At 39.3% G+C, this 18,276-nt stretch overlaps 1 protein-coding gene across 1 annotated transcript in view; it reads right to left on the reverse strand.

Moving 5' to 3' along the window:
* LOC140714901 (sodium-coupled monocarboxylate transporter 1-like) overlaps positions 1-9,319 on the reverse strand; it is a 62,136-nt gene extending 52,817 nt beyond the window's left edge. Inside the window, exons 1-3 of the mRNA XM_073026570.1 lie at positions 9,218-9,319; positions 6,744-6,809; positions 5,715-5,766 (exon numbers count right to left, since the gene is read on the reverse strand). Of these exons, the coding sequence (XP_072882671.1) occupies positions 5,715-5,766; positions 6,744-6,809; positions 9,218-9,319 (220 nt within the window). The remainder of the gene's footprint in view (positions 1-5,714; positions 5,767-6,743; positions 6,810-9,217) is intronic.
* Positions 9,320-18,276: the final 8,957 nt, after the last annotated feature.

The raw sequence follows: 18,276 nt of genomic DNA on the forward strand, positions 1-18,276 counted from the left end.
GGGGACTTATCTATCTTCAGGCCCACAAGTTCGCTCAGCACTACCTCTTTAGTAATAGCTATTGTATCGAGATCCTCACTTCCCATAGCATCCATAGCATCTCTTTTTGGTAGCCTGCTGTACTTCTGATGGTATTAACGAGAAGGCATGTTCTGGGTGGTGAGGGTCCTTAGTGATGGATGCTGCTTTTTTGAGGCACCGCCTCTTGAAGATGTCCTCGATGGTGGGGCAGGTTGTGCCATGAAGGACAGGCTATGTCTACCACTGTCTGCAGCTTCTTGCAATTCTGTGCATTGAAGCCTCTATACCAGCCTGAGATTCAACAAGTACACATAATTTCCAACAGTCTTTGGTGTCGTGCCAAATTTCCTCAAATTCTTAACAAAGAGGAGACACTGGCAAGCCTTCTTTGTGAATTCCATCTATATGTTAGGCCCAGGATAGATCCTCCAAGATATTGACACCCAAGAATATAAAACTGCTCACCCTTTCCACTGTTGAGCCCCTTGAAGAAGACTAGTGTGTGTTCTCCTGACTTACCCTTCCTGAAGTCCACAATCAATTCCTTGGGCTGAGTACAAAGTTGATATTGTGACACCATTCAGCTAGCTGATGTATTTTGCTCCTGCACACCTCCTCATCACTATCTGAGATTTTACATACAACAGTGGTGTCATCTTATGAAATTATAAATGGCATTTGACCTGTGCTTAGCCACACAATCATGAGTGTAGAGAGAACAGAGTAGTGGGGTAAGCACACTTCCTTGAGGACTCATCCTTCACATTGAGTACCAAGTTGCTGAGGGAAGTTGGAGAAGCCCAAGTTTAGAACTTCATAACAAACACTGAGGGCAAACAGTAATGAATACTGAGCTGTCATTGATAAACAGCAGCCTGTGAGATTGCATCTGCTGTAGACCTCTTGTGGTGGTAAACGAATTACAGCAGGTCCGGGTGCTTACTCAGACATGAATTAATTCTAGACACTTGTAAACTCTCAAAGTACTTCATTATAGAAGATACAAGTGCTACCCATCTATGATCATTGAGGCACGTCACCCTGCTCTTCTTGGGCACTGATATTATTGATGCCTTTTTGAAGCCAGTAGGAACCTTAGGTTGAAGATGTCCTTTATATAGATATGTATAGATGCATATAGATAGATCAGAGAATAAATATGTTAAAAAAATGCAATGAAAAAAATTACCATACTTTGCCTTCTTACCCAAGGTGTAACGATGACTGCAATGTTGACTAATCCCTTTGCTACTCTGAGATAAACACTGCAGAAAATACTGCCTTTTGTATGATCATTCAAATTTGGAGCAGCAGTTGGCTACTCAGCCCTTCAAGACCTTAATACGATCATGGTCGAAATGATTGTTACCTTCACACTTCACTCTCTTGCTTGCTTACTTGCTTACTTCACTCTCTTGCTTGCAATAAAATCTTATAAACTCTATCTTCAAAATATTCAAAGAAATTTCCAAAATCTCACAACCGTAAGAGAAAAAAAATTGCATCATCTGACTTGGATTGACAATCCTCAGCTGGACCACAAGTGTTAGAAGAAAAACATAATAAGGTAATAAGATATAGGAGCAGAATTAGGCCACTTGTGCTCCACTATTTCATCATGGCTGATACATTTTTCCTCTCAGTCCCACTCTCCAGCCTTCTCCCCACATCCCTGTAGCAACGAATTCCACAGATTCCCCACTCTCTGGTGAAAGAAATTCCTCTTCATCTCCATTCTAAAAGGACACTGTTCTATTCTCAGGCTGTTTTCTCCAGTCCTAGACCCAAACCAGAGGAAACACTCTCTCCACATCCACTCTATCAAAGTCTTTCAACATTTGATAGATTTCAATTAGGTCACCCTTCATTCTTCTGAATTCAAGTGAATACCAGCCAAGAGCCATCAAATGCTCTTCATATGTCAAGCCACTCAATCCTGGAATCATTTTCAGGAACCTCCTTTGAACCCTCTCCAGTGTCAGCACATCCTTTCTAAGATAAGGGCCCAAATCTGCTCACAATATTTCAAGTGAAGCCTCACCAGTGCTTTATAAAGTCTCAACATTATATCCTTGCTTTTATGTTCTACTCCTCTTGAAACAAATGCTAACATCACACTTGCCTTCCTCACCACCAACTCAACCAGCAAATTAACCTTCAAGGAATCCTACACAAGGTTTCCTAAGTCCCTTTGACCTCTAAGTACCCCATAACTACTTCCTTAACTATTGATTCCAACATTTTCCCAACCACTGAGGTCAAACTAATTAGTCTATAATTTCCTTTCTTCTGCCTCTCTCCCTTCTTGAAGAGTAGAGTGACATTTACAATATTCCAGTCTTCCTGAACCATTCCAGAATCTAATGATTCTTGAAAGATCACCACTAATGCCTCCACAATCTCTTTAGTCACCTCTTTCAGAACTCTGGGGTGTACACCATCTGGTCCAGGTGACTTATCTACCTTCAGACCTTTCCGTTTCCCAAGAAACTTCTCCCTAGTAAAGGCAGCTTCACACACCTGTGACCTCTGAGACTCTTGAAATTCCAGCACACTGCTAAGGTCTTCCACAGTGAAGACTGATGCAAAATATTTATTCAGTTCATCTACTGTTTCCTTGTCTCCCATTACTATCTCTCCAGCATTGCTTTCCAGCACTCCGATATCCACTCTAGGCTCTCTTTTACACTTTATGTAGCTGAAGAAATTTTTGGTATCTTCTTTAATATTCTTGGCTCGCTTACTTTCTTATTCTATCTTTACCTTCTTAATTACTTTCTTTAGTTGCCTTCTGTTGATTTTTAGAAGTTTCCCAATCCTCTAACGTTCCACAAACTTTTGCTTTTACATGCCTACTCTTTGGCTTTTATGTTAGCTTTGACCTCTTTTTATCCATGGTTGTGTCATCTTGCCTTTACAATACTTCTTCCTCTTTGGTAAGTATGTATCTGTGCCTTCCAGATTGCTTCCAGTAATTCCAGCCATTGCTGCTCTGCTGTCATCCCTGCCCGTGTTCCTTTCCAATCAATTCCGGCCAGCTCCTCTCTCATGCCTCTGCAATTCCCTTTACTCCACTGTAATACTGATACATCTGACTTTAGCCTCTCCTTCTCAAATTTTAGGATTAATTTGAACATATTATGATCACTTGTCCCTCAGGGTTCTTTTACCTTAAGCTCTCTAATCACAACACCCAACCCTGTATAGCTAATCACCTTGTGGGCTTAACCATGAGCTGCTCTAAAAAGCCATCTCGTGGGCATTCTAGAAATGCCCCCTCTTGGGATGCAGCACCAACCTGATTTTCCCAATCTACCTACATATTGAGATCCCCCATGACTACTGTAACATTGCCCTTTAGGCGTGTTTTTTCTATCCCCCCATTGAAATTTGTAGACCACATCTTTACTACTATTTGGGGGTCTGTATATAACTCCCATCAGGGTCTTTTTACCCTTTCAATTCCTTAGATCCACCCACAATAATTCAACACCTTCTGACCCACCCCACCCTTCTGCCTTCCTGCCTATCCTTTTGATACATGTTTATCCTTGGATGTTAAGCTCCCAGCTGAAATCTTCTTTCAGCCATGATTCAGTGATGCCTACAACTTCATACATGCCAATCTGTAACTGTGCTACAAGTTAATCTACCTTATTCCATATACTCTGCACATTCAAATATAACACCTTCATTCCTATGTTCACGCTTTTTGATTTTGTCCACTCATCCTGTTGATTGCAATGTTGCCCTATCATCTGCCTCTCCTTGCTAGGACTCTCACTATACACTGACTTTGTTTGTAAACCAACTACCTCATCTTCAGCGTTATCTCTCCGGTTCCCATCCTCCTGCCAAATTAGTTTAAAGCATCCTGAACAACTCTAGTAAACCCACCCACAAGGATATTGGTCCACCTTGGGTTCAGGTGTAACCAGTCCCTTTTGTACAGGTTCTACCTTGCCCAGAAGAGATCCCAATAGTCTATAAATCTAAACCCCCACCCCCTGCACAAGTTCCTCAACCACGTGTTCAACTGCCAAATCACTCTATTCTTACCCTCACTGGTGAGTGGCATAGGCAGAAATCCAGAGATTACTACCCTTGAGGTTCTGTTTTACACCTTTCTGCCAACAGTAGCTCCCTATAATCTCTCTTCAGGACCTCCTCACCTTGTCTACTTAGTAGCAGAGTTTGCACTGCTTGCCTTTTGGAAAGGCAGATGATGTCAACTTATAGCAGTACATTATAGATGAGATCAAAGGTCATATGAAGGCTAGATTTAAGTAACATTAAAATATAAAGAATGCATTAGTAGCCAGTATTCAACTTACCTTTATGACTTATAATTCCCAAAATAGATTTGAAAAACAGGATCAAAGCTAAATCTGTTCTCATCCTCATGCAGCAACAGCTTTGAGTTCTTCTAGGTAGCATTGCAGGACATTAGTACACCCAGACATATTAGCTGCTGTAACACTGTAATTGTATTCATCTCATTATACCAACTACTGAATTAAGGAGCCTGGACTCAGAACCCTTCTATCAGTCTGAATATTGATCTTGGAAAGGGAAAGCATATTAATCCTCTACATTGTCCACCATTGAGCACATCTACATGGAGCATTGTTGCAGGAAAGCAGTATCCATCATTCGGGACACCCAGTACAAAGGTCATGCTCTCTTTTTGCTGCTGCATCACGAAGAAGGTACAGGAACCTCAGGACTCACACCACCAGGTTCAGGAACAGTTATTACCCTCAACCATCAGGTTCTTGAACCAAAGGAGATAACTTCACTCAATTAACTTGCCCCATCACTGAAATATTCGCACAATGTATAGACTCACTTTCAAGGACATTTCATGTTCTCGATATTTTTTTTATTATTATTATTTACTTATTTTTGTATTTGCACAATTTATTGTCTTTTGCACATTGGTTGAAAACCCATGTTGGTGCAATGATTCTATTATGGTTATTGGAGTTATTGAGTATGCACACAAGAAAATGAATCGCAGGGTTGAATATGTAAACATATATGTACTTTCCTAATAAATTTATTCATTTTGAACTTTCTCTTGTTGATCCTCCTCAAACTGAAAGAAAAAACTATTATTTAAAAGATTTATTATTATTCAATTTATGTTACAAAGTTTGAAACCCCAACAAATATGATTGCTGACCTGCACCATTACTGTAAAAACGCATTAAACAATACCAAAAAAAATACCCCCACCCCTCAAAAGTATAGAATTATTGACACAAGCCAACCAACATGAATACTTTAGGATATCTTGATATATGTAAGAAATGAAATTACATTATGCACATCATTTATTCCGGATGTCCCCAAAGCACTGTGCATCCAGCACACTTTTGAAGTTAAGTCACTTCCATCAAATAGAAAAAGTGATAGAATCTCCTGCCAGCAATAATGCCCAGGTAATCTAACTTAGTCATATTCACTGAGGGATAAATGATGGCCAACACTCAAGGAAAAACTTTCCTGCTCATCTTAACATCACGCCCAAAAGTGCAGCACTCAATGTGGTACCCTGAACTTTGCCCACATTTTTCTGGAGTGTGGAAGTTGAACATAATTGCTTCCAGCTCAGAAGAGTGCTATCCACAAAGCATGACTTGTAGTCTTTCATTTAAACAAAATAAGTATCATAAGAAAATGTCACTTACCCTGGCTTAGTGCTAATGATGGTGCATACGTGACAATGCCAAGATGAAAGAACTGGAAAGTAAAAGACAATAGTATTACCTAAGATACAAATTAATGACACAATAAGGATCTGTTTTATATCCACTTGACATAATCAGGTTTTTTTATACTATTAAAGGCCTAAAAAGAATTCATTGGTTAAAATGCTCAATTTTGCCAAGTCCTATATGTTAGGATACAAACAGGAAACACTCAATCAGCTCATGGATGATGTTCTCAGGACATGAAGTTTGAGGCAATGACAAAAGATTGGATAAACTGGGGAAACAGAGAAGGCTGATGGATTATATAAGATTATAAGTGGTCTAGGTAGGGTAAACAGAACATTTTATTCCCTTAGCAGTGGAGTCAAACCATCAGGACAGAGAGGGAAAGGGTGAGATGCCTGAATTAGAAGGTGGAGGGAGGGGAAGGAGGCTATCTGGGAGGTGATAGGTGAAGCTAGGTCAAGGGCTGGAGAAGAAAGAATGTGATAGGAGAGGAGAGTGGATTGTAGGAGAAAGGGAAGGGGGAAGGAACCCAGGAGGAAATGATAGGCAGTTGAGAAGAATTAAAAGGTCAGAGTGGGGAATGGGGTGGGGTGGAGTAGGAATTAGTTCACCAGAAGCAGAAATTGATATTCATGTCATCAGGTTGGAGGGTACCCAGACGGAATATAAACAGTTGCTCCTTCACTCTGAGGGTGATTATTGGCACTTGAGTAAGTACCAGTGAAACAAAAAAATAGGAAACCACAATTTTTCTAATAAAAGCATACAGTTGCTTATAACTTAAACAGAATTTGCCATTACATTTTGTTGAGAGAAAATTTGAGAATCCAGAAGTTGTCAGCAAGACAAGTAAGTGGCATCAGTAATGTATGAACCATCCGCATACCAGACAGGTGCCAAGAGGAACTGCACAAAAATCACATGAAATTGCAGATATCAAAACCCAATTGCAATCACATAGAATTGGAAGTACATTTTTAAATGTACTTTTGAACTTACCATATATATCACGAAGCAACAAACAACTTGATATCTCACCATCTGTCCAAATCTTCTATTAAGATACTGTGAAAATATAATTGATTTTTTTCTATTTTACTGCATGGTTTACTTGTAAAAACAAAGCAAAACCACTAAGAGACTAAGTGAGGGACTCAACACTGTATGACGTTTCCAAATACTGTAAACTGAGTTCCAAATTGAAAAAATTACATACTATCTTTTATGACGAAACCAGCAAAGACAAATGATCTTATATAGCGATATAGAACTAACAAACTAGCATAGCAATAGTGAAACAAGTGAAGCGAAGATCTGTAGAAAAATCTGTAAAAAAATTTGCCAAGAACAATCATGGTCATGAGACCATGATTGCTTACATCATAGGACATATTACATAGCGATGATGATAACAAATATATACATGTTGCTGTTTAGAATGCTTCCTAGTGGCTATAGTATGTGTGGACCATTCGTCAATGGAACTTGGTTAAGAAATTCACTACGCAACTTGTAATGAATTGAAGCTGGCACTTTATTATCTCTGTACAAATGGCAACGTAATTATGTTGACCCCACACCAACAGCTTAAAACATAAATTCTACTGTGCCCTCTGTACCAATACTCACTCAGACCACTTGTCCAATTTATAACACTGAAATAGGGGATCTCCGTTGGCCAAATGATTGATCCTTTCTTTCTGCAGCCCCTGGCATGGGGGTTCTTCCTTGCGATGGTGGATCTCTTGAGAGTTATCACTGACAGCACACTCAAATTGTCCACTTTTATACTTTTATACTCGTTCCTCACCAATTCAAATATTGCATTCTGGTGTCATTGGCTGTAGGTCATCTGATTGACCTTTAACACCTTATTGGCTTTGCTCTAGGCCAGCATCCATTTATTGCCCTCTTCCCAACAAGTGACAGTCGGTAATTTATGGCTTTGTTCTCTTCAGTAACCAACTAGAATCACTCCAGGCAGGCACCAACCCCCCAACATTCACAAACCTGCATGTTATGTTACATCAAAGAACACCTCACAAAAACTTCTTATTTGGAAATGATCTCCAGTCCAGCAGATTACCTGAAACATCATTGTGTCTATTTTAAAACACAGAAAGCAAAGTAACCTCATCTGACAAATGGAGGATATAAAACACTTCCGCAAAATGGTAGCCTCCATCTCCAAGCACATGGCAGGAACAAAGACAGTTGAACTGTCTGCTTCGACTGTCCTTGACACATTCAAGTTCAACATTTTCTTCCATATTTTAAATCCGCCATGGCCAACGGTATGTATAAGTGGCACACAATGATGACGATGATGGTGATACACAATTTGGAGTAGAGAAATCTAAAATTAAAGGCAATTGAACAAGCACAGTATTCAGGACATACAATTCCCACTGGGAATATTGGAGTCACAAAGAAGTCTGTTTCAAAGTTCTTCCATATTAACTAGAGCTGTGATGCATAATATCTAACCTACAGAGCACAATTAAACCACCCTACAAGATGCACTTCTGTCCACCTAATGGTTAGATTCTAACCACTCTCTATCCGAGCTAATCCAGTTGTAGAACTATCAACAGTCATGCAGCTGAAATGGAAATTGGCTGTCCAATTTTATATTAATATGGCTTACCAATTTTCTGTAATACCAACAAAGGATGCAGATGTAGGCCTGGGATATCCAAGGACAGCCCCCAGCTCCCTAAGAGAAGCATTCTGTGACAGTAGTGATTTCTTAGATACCACCAGTAGGGCTGTGGAAGATGTAGCATCTAGCTACTCCACTAAAGAAAGTGGTACCGGTAAATGCTTTAATTCTGTGGGGGGAGGTATGAATAGCTATGTTTTCTAAGGAGAAGGTGCCTTCATCACAACTTTTCTTAATGGCTTTTGCATTTACTTCAGAAGTTCCATTTGTCTCAGAGCTCCATCAGTACTAGTAACCACTGGGCCTTGGTTCTTTCACTGAAATAAAATTCTTTCTTCTCAACAATCTGAGAAATGCTCAAGTGCTTTAAAAAAAAAACTAACTACTGCAGATGTGGGGATTTGAAATATAAACAGAAAATGCTGGAAAGACTCAGCAGGTCCACAAAATCTGTGAAGCAGAAACATTGCCAAAATGTCAAAGTCATTGACCTGAATTTTAAATCTTCTTCTCTCTCCACAGATGCTGCTTAACCTGGAGATTTCTAGCTCATGGGTAATGCTGAGGCCATTTACAAGGTTAAAATATTAGTATGGATTTGATGAATGCAGCAAAGAGAACCACCACTTGTGTCCTAAAACATGACAAATTGTGTCAGCATCGGCAAAGTATAATTAAAGTAAAACACCTTTCTATTAGTGGCCCTCAGAAGTGACTTGGATTAGAAATCCTACATCCCCATGAGAGCACTGAGCCAGAAGATATAAGCTGGGAAGAAATTAAAAACAAAATGGAAATTTAAAATGTTTACCTCATAAGTGCTAATTATGTTTAGTCTGTAGAACAATGGAATGTAGATCAGAGTAGTGGCTATCATTGTAATTAACCAAGTGAAACCAAACATCAGAAACATCATCCCAAAGCTGTATACTTCAGCTGGTATTCCAATCACTGTAATAAGAAGGTTAGAAAAGACTCATTTAAGTAAAATAGTACTTTATACTTTCATATGACTATAAACTTATTGTAATTGTGTTACCTGTTGCTAAGAATTTAAGGATTATTGGATCATCTAAGCACGTAAATATACAGTTTTTCTAAATTGTTATTAGCAGAGGCATTTAAATAAAATCTTGCAGTTTGTGCTGATAACAAGGTCAGATTTACTTGTAACTGTCTGTAATGAATTCTTGAGGGCTCTTCTGCTTGAATAGTCATAGCATCATAGAAAAGTACAACACAGAAACAGGCTCTTTGGCCCATTTAATCCGTGCTGAGCCACTGAACAGCATATGATGAATATATTCCCCTGGTGTTTCTAGGAAGGTAAGAACAGGATTTTATTCCAATGACAAAGAGGAAATAATGTTACATGACTACATCTGGATGGTTTGTGACCCTATACCTGTCATCCTTGTTCTTCTGGGCAATAGAAGTTGAAGGTTTCAGAAGAGACCTTAGCAGACTGTTGTACCACATTAAGTAAATAGGCAGCATTCCAGCCACAATGCACTAGAGATGGAGGAAGTGAATATTTAAAGTGGGGGCTGGTGATTAACCAGGTCAACCTGGTCTTGAAATATTAATTTTTTCAGTAGGTCTTGAAAAATTAATTTAAAGAAATTCTTTGCACATCGTAACACGTCCCATTCAGTGCCTCTTGTCAATTATTTCCCAGCTTTGGCATTATGGTCAAAAGTCCTATAAACTGGGATAATCTTGTTTAACAACAATCAGCACTGAGATTGAATCTGCTGAAAACCCACTAGTTACAGTGATGACTTGAATGCCATCATAAAGCAGTTACAAGATAGAGATGTATTTCTTTGCATGGCCAAATTGGAGAATGGTGTTCCAAGGACTATCTCAATTGATAAAGTTAAGAAAGCAATCATGTACAGTGTTTGACTGTACTCCCTACATTTCTGTTGGTGTCAACATGTGGTGAACATAAACTCCATTTTGCCTCCAGGCAGATGGAATTCACAGTGGGATTTGGGGAGCAAGTCTTTGGCCAATAATGAGTGATGGATTTAAGGGGCCTTTCCTGTGGCATATAGTGGGGAGAACCTTAAACACTTACTACAAATATTTTTACTTCCTTTTGAAAGTGGCCATGTCTGAAACCCCTCGCATGTTCACCTCTTCTCATGTATAGGAAATGAGATTGCAAATTTGCTTGCAAAGTTCCTTTCTAGTTTTACAACATCAAGAGGGTTAACATCTAATCTCAAGACCAATTATAGCCTTTATAACATCTTATCTCTCTACAGGGTCAGTGAGGCTGGGCCAAATAGTTTGCAGTCGATTGGAGTGAAGGACACTTACATCAAGAATATGATGCCATTGTGGAGTTATAAAAGTGTTCTTTCTGACAGATACTGATCACTGCTCATTCCTTGATTAAGTTTCTCCACCATCCTTGACTTTCAGCTAGTTAGGATCATGATACTGCTGAGGAATCTATGCACGGTTATGAGCAAGTTCTTAATGTTCCTCCTTCCTTTCCAGTCTTGAAGAAGGATCTCAGCTCGAAACATCGACTGTTTATTTATTTCCATAGATGATGCCTAAACTGCTGAATTCCTCCAGCATTTTGTGTGTGTTCCTCTGGATTTCCAGCATTTCTGAACCTTTGAGTTAGTATTCCTTAAGTTACCAACTTCCTCTTGGACATTGGCAGGTGCACATAAAGCTGATTCTTTTCCCTCAGAGCATAGAGTATCCTATCCATCTCGCATTTCTGGTTAATTAGTTGCTAGTGTTCTGGCCTTTCTTATCAAACAAGTTCTGCTGTTTTCTGATAGTTAAGCCAAGTCTTTTTATGGGTTTCATGCTGGATTAGAGCTGATCTAAAGACAATGGGGAAATTGATCAACCTGTTTCTCCTCCACTCCAAAACTAAGGTCACCCCAATTTATTGGTCTCAGTTCACCAGCTGACATTCGTACAAGTACAGAGATTGAGCTCCAAGTGGTCATCAACACACTGATACATATGAGACAATTAATCTTATACTTAATATCTGCAAAAGGAAAAGCACATTTTAATAACAAGGGGAAATCAGCTTAACATATTTACAGACTAGCTTCAATAATAATTAGCAATTTACAATGTAATATCAATATAATTTTCATAGTGAAATATACAGATACCTGTTACAGCAGAAAAATTTGAAGCCAATGAAAGAGCAATTGGGTATGCAGAGATTTGTCTATTGAAAAAAATGAAAAATACTTTAAGCAAAGTTCAAAGTAAATTTATTACCAAACTACATATAAATCACAATATATAACCCTGAAACTCATTTTCTTGCATGTATACTCAATAAATCTACAGAATAATAACAGAACAGAATCAATGGAAGACTGCACCAACTTGGGCATTCAGCCATTGTGCAGAAGACAACAAGCTGTGCAAGTACAGAAAGAAAGAAAGAAAGAAAGAAAGAAAGAAAGAAAGAAAGAAAGAAAGAAAGAAAGAAAGAAAGAAAGAAAGAAAGAAAGAAAGAAAAAGAAATTTTGAGAATATGGGATACAGTCCTTGAAAGTGATTCCATCGGTTGTGGGAACATTTAAATGATGGGGCAAGTGAAGTTGAGTGAAGTATCCCCTTTGGTTCAAGAGCCTGATGGTTGAGGGGTAATAACTGTTCCTGAACCTGGTGGTGTGAATCATGAGGCTACTGTAACTTCTTCCTGATGGCAGCAGGAAGAGAGCATGTCCTGGGTGGTGGGGGTCCCTGATGATGAACCCTGCTTTCCTGCAGTTTCTTGTGGATGTACTCAATGGTGGGGAGGGCTTTAACCATGGCCATATTCACTAATTTTTGTATGATTATCCATTCCAGGGCATTGGTGGCTCCATACTGGACTGTGATGCAGCCAATCAATATACTCTCTACTACTCATCTATGGAAGTTTATCGAAGTTGAGATGTCATGCCAAATCTCCGCAAACTCCTAAGGAAGTAGAGGCGCCGAGGCATAGTCATTGGTTCTTTCTGAAATTTGCAAAAACTCTCTTACAAGAGATAATAGATTTAACAAAGTTTGTTATGAGAAGCTTCCAAAGTGTACTCACCTGTTTCCTACCATAAACTCTTCAGTTGATTCTTGCCCAGACCTTCTGTCTTTAAAAACACAAAACAATCCAATTGCTGCAGAAACAAGAACAATAGCAGCAAAAACCACATAATCCCAGACTTGAAAGACATTGCTCTCTACCATGGCTGTTCCTTTTGACAAAGGCAGAGCTCAAAAGAACAGATTAAACCAATAAATCTGACAAGAAGTCTAAAGGTTCATACTTAAATGGTCAAAATTGATTAGCTGGCTGTTCTTTTGTTGAAAATTAGCCCAAATCAGTATTTCTGAAGGTGTTTCAAGATTGTTTTCAATATGAAATCGAATCAGCCATTATTTTATTATTATTTGATAAACTCTCTTTATTGGTTGGTCTTCGTCATTAATCAGACTTTTCTGTCAACAGCACTTTGTTGTTAATCTGAATGTTGAAATGGAAAGCTGGCTACAAAATATAATGTGCATTACACATAATATAAATATGATACAAGTGTAATGAAATGTAAGATACATGTTGTAAAGTGTAGCTTATATTTATCCATGAATAGTCTACAACTCAATGGCTTTCTAATTTTTAGGTAATGCCTCCCCCCACCCACTTCTGATCTTGTTCTGGTCCTCTTGAGTAGACTCAGTGGGCTGATAGGTCTAATTCTACTCCTATGCCTTATGGTCCTATTTTACCACATCTCCCCATCCCCTCTTCATCCTGGTTCCATTCACCTAATTTACACATTCTCCCTCCCAGCAGCCCTTCATCCACCATCTGGTTCCAACTACTGTTGACCTCTTTGCTAATGGGTTCCTATACTCACCTCCTTTGATTTTCTGAATCCAGCTCTGATAACACTGTGTTCCTGCTTATCTCTCTCAGCAGCTGTCTCGTATCTTCATAATCCCCTCCCTCTACCTTTATTCTATTTCCCCAACCACTTTCACCTTCTTTATCTGCCTCCATCTATCATTCATCTGCCACTGTCTCCCAATTCCATCCTGCTCACCTTCCTCACCTGCCTGTCTTCTTACACCCTTCCTCATTCTAGGATCACTTCAGGATCCTTTCTCGATGTTTCTCTTCTCCTCTTTATACGGACCATCTTGCCTTTCTACGCTCAGTCCTGATGCAGGGTTTTGACCCGAAATGTTGACAATTCCTTTCCTCCTACAGATGCTGCTCAGCCCACTGAATTGTTCCACATTCCAACATCTGTTGTCTCTTGTGTCTCCTCTCTAGCAAAATTATTTGATGTCATTTGTCAGTTGTAAGCAATCTCTTGCATCTGCCATGTTGCATCAAGCAAGTCAAGAGTTATCATGTACAGTAAAATGCACAGTTTTGTAAACTACTCTAGCACAATAAATCAAATGCTGAAAACATAAAAACAGGAAATGCAAGAGAAATATTTAGTGGATCAGTTAGCATATGTTGAAAGGAAAAAAAGAATTGCCAGATCAAATGCCAAGAGTTTATAATCTGTCTCCATGATTGCAAAGGATGGGTCTAGCCACCGTGAATCAGAATTGTTCTCTTAGGTGGATCATTCTGCATTCTATCCTTAATCATAGTCATAGAAAAGTATAGCACAGAAACAGGCCCTTTGGCCCATGTAGTCCATGCTGAAACTATTTAAACTGCCTAATTCCATACCTCAGCACCCAGACCATAACCCTCCATGCCCATTTACCTATCCAAACTTAAAATGCATGAACTAATCACTCAGGATTACATTGATCAATAGCTAATGTTAACTAATAGCATCTCTTGAAAATGTTGTCTTGGATGTACGGTATTGCATATTTTATCTATAAAATATTCAAATATATTTTGAAAATAGGAAATTTCTAGTGAAAAAATTGTCCTTAGTTTCTTGTGTCATGGTACTGTAATATTGTAGCAACTATATTCCCAACTAGCATTTGAGTTGTATTCCATTCCATAAATTTCATTCATTTGTTATTTGCCGTGTCACACGATCATGGTCTTTCCATGACCATTATTGTTCTTGGCAAATTTGTCATTTTTGTTTTGTCATTGCCTTCTTCTGGGCAGTGTCTTTACATTTGGGTGACCCCAGCCATTATCAATAATCTTCAGAGTTTGTCTGCCTGGTGACAATAGTCACATAACCAGGGCTTGTGATATGCACCAGCTGTTCATATGACCATCCACTACTGCTCCCATGGCTTCATGTGACCCTGATCGAGGAGGGGCTAAACAGATGCTATCCTTGCCTAAGGGTGACCTACAGGCTAATGGAGGGAATGAGCACCTAACATCTCCTTTGGTAGAGATGTATCTTCACTCCGCCACCCAATCAAGAAATTTAGTTTTGAAAGTGTACTGCAATGCAAAAAGTGACAAATAGCACTTTCAGCACAAGAAAAGGGCATTCTGTGATTAAAAAAAGATCAATGCATTCAGTTTCTGGAGAACAACATTTAGATTTAGTCAGATATATCATGAAAACAGACCTTTCAGCCCAGAGTTCGCACCACTGATTTAAATTATCACAATATTAATCCCATTACTTTATTCTTCCCACTTTCTCAACTACCCCAATTCTATCACTCACCTACGTGTTAACTGTGACCAGTTCCAACCAGCGCATTTTTGGAATGTAGAAGAAATTGGAGCACCTAGATGAAACCCATCTCCACAGAGTTTATGATACTGAGCGAAAGCATTTTTACTAGCTTCACCACCATACTAGGCTCATGTAACTTTTCCTGCAAAGAGAAACTAACTGTAGTATGTGCAGCATGTTGGTGAATATTGTTACGAAGTATGAACAACCCTGATGGGCAGAAGGGTACAAAATCGCCCTTTGGAGAATCGCAAATCGCTACTATTCCGATGCTGTTATCAAGGAAGTGAGAGAGACACAGGACTCTGCCAGGGCAGTTATTATTGATAACAGCTCATGAAAATTAATGAGAGAGAGGCACAGCTAAGGTGGAATGTCTCCTCCTAACAAACAAGGGACAGAACCATTGATTACTGCTATTGTCTTTTGGAGAAGGTTTGTGTACTTGGTACTGTTCTATTCATTGAAACCCCTCTGGGGACAACCAGAGTGGGCTGGTTTGATGAGTTACATCATTTCAACCTGATTGACACCTGAGACCCCGTGAGTGGGGATAAATGTAAGGTCTGGGGAACACCCCTCAGACGCACCAGGAGAGACGCTACGAGACCGGTGGGGGCTTGTGTGTGTGTCCATCCTTGCCTGGGTGACGAGACCTCCACGGAAGAACGGTCTAGCTAAAGGACAGAGGGGTCCTACGTGAATGGCCACAACAACAACGCATTGACGGATCAAGATCGTAAAGGAAAGTTGGCAAGTCAATAGCTGTTACTGTTCTCGCTCTCTCTCTCTCTCTCCAACAATTGCAACACAGCGACCAACAACTACCGCAGCCTGCATGAACTGAACGGAACTTTATATTTCCATCTGACAATTCATTATCCCCTAGACAACGATAGAGCTTATTTCTTATTGATTATTATTATACCCACACTTTTAGGTTTAGTATTGATGACGTATATTATCTGTATATTCGCATTGATATTATTTTTGTGTATTTTTACTAATAAATACTGTTGAAAATAGTATCACCAGAATCCAACGGACACTTCTATCTTTGCTGGTAAGACACCCAGTTACGGGGTTCGTAACAATATACAATGAGTGCTTAATTTGTCATCAGGACTTTGTTTTCCAATAAATTAAAATTGGCATTTCCCCCCATGAAAGTTATTTCATCAATGTGCAAGTGTTCTCAGACCAACCCCCTCACACTAAATAAACTACCTAGGCATAGAAAACTATGGAAAACAAGAACATAGAAGTAGGAATGGGCTATTAGGCCTTCAAGCCTGTCCCACCATCTAATATGAAAGGCTAATCTATACTGGCCTCTGTTGTGTAATTAATATTTCATTAATATTTGAGTAATCTTGTAGGTATATTGTTTGATTTAGCATTCATTTGTTTAAATAATTCATTACAGATTATATGCATAAATTTGTGAATTGCATACATCATTATGCTATCATGTGTGGTGAACTACATATACCTGTCTGGACACGCCCCCCCCGCTGACTGCTCCTGTGACTCCTCCCACAGACCCCTGTATAAAGGTGATGGAGGTCTGAGCTCGGCCTCTCTGTCTCCAGGATGTAGTATGGTGGTCAATCACTGCTTGTTCCTTCTTCCAGTCAATAAAAGCTGATACCTCGCCTTTACGTCTCAGAGTGAGTTATTGATGGTGCATCACCATGTTACAAAGTTAGACATGCATTTTGGACTCCCATGTCTTCCTTTGAACTACTGTAGTTTAATGTTTTGAAGTTACAAAATCTAACAGCCTCAATTCCTCTTCTTTGTCATTCCACCATAGCAGAGAATTCCAGTGATTCACTAGCTGCTGCAAGAAGAAATTTCCAAGCACCTTAGTTTTAAATGACCAGCTCTTTAACTTGTAGTTAAGTCCCCTTGGTCAAGACTCTCCCCCAACATCTACACTGTTAAGCCACCTTAAGTTCTTAAATAAAGATGGGGCTAATTCAGATGGTGAGTCAAACTGTAGGTTTCTTATAAAGGTATTTGGCAAAAAGAGTGACTGATCATTCATTGCAGTTTCAATTCAATAGAGCATTACAGCACAGAAACAGACCCTTCTGTCCAAGGCATCCATGGCAATCAAGAAACCCATCTAAGCTAGTCCTATCTGCCTGTGTATGGCTCTTGTTTGTCAAAACCTTTTCTATCCATATACTTTCCAAATATCTTGTAAATGTTGTTTCTGGACCAGCAAGGCTGCAGTGATGACTGATTTCATGGCTATGAACTCACTTTTGCCAAATTCAGTTGTTTGCCTGTTTTTGTTGTTCGTATGATTTGCTTTTTTTCTGCAAATTGGGTGTTTCATGGGTTTTTTTAATGAGTTCTATTGGTTTTCTTTGTTTTGTGGCTACAGGTAAGGGGACAAATCTCAAGGTTGTATGTAGTATACACATTTTGATAATAAATGGACTTTGAAGTTCAATCACTTCCACTGGCAGCTCATTCCATATATAGACCACTCTCTGTGAGGAAGCTTCTCCTCAGGTTCCTTTTAAGTCTTTTCCCCTCACCTTAAAGTCTTCTAGATTTAGACTCCCCTGCAATGGGGAAAAGACTGTGTGCATTCATTCTATCTACACCATTCATTTTATACACTTCTATAAGGTCACCTCTCCATCTCCTACATGTAACTCTCGCTTCCGCTAGCGGCTTAATATAGGGGGTGATAGCCCCCGGCCCAGTCAAACTTAAGAGATCTTGTTTGGGTGGATGCTGTGTGATATGTCCCATTACAAATCAGTACCCCGAAATAACAAACAATACACAATATGCGATTAAACGATTCAGCTTTATAATTCTTACTTTGACTATATGGTTAGTAAAGAAAATGACAAAAAAGAAAAAGGGCCCAATGTTATGAAACAGTCTATTGCACAATGTTGGAGCTCACTGATTAGCCAATCATCCACCATTGACCTCCTCCGATCTTCGCTGTTCTTCAAACCCTCGCTCCAAGTCCACTACGTTCAGTGGTCTACCAACTCTCTCCATTCGCGTCTTCTTTCCTCATCTCTCCCCTGCAAAAGACCATGAAAATCTGTCTTCCAGACTCACAAGAAAGAACAACAGCATTCCAAACCCTGTTATCTTTTATCTATTTTCAGAAGGCATTTGATAAGGTCCCACATAGGAGATTGGTGGGTAAATTCAGAGCTCATAG

This window comes from Hemitrygon akajei, chromosome 22 (assembly GCF_048418815.1).
Source record: "Hemitrygon akajei chromosome 22, sHemAka1.3, whole genome shotgun sequence".
NCBI classification, from domain to species: domain Eukaryota; kingdom Metazoa; phylum Chordata; class Chondrichthyes; order Myliobatiformes; family Dasyatidae; genus Hemitrygon; species Hemitrygon akajei.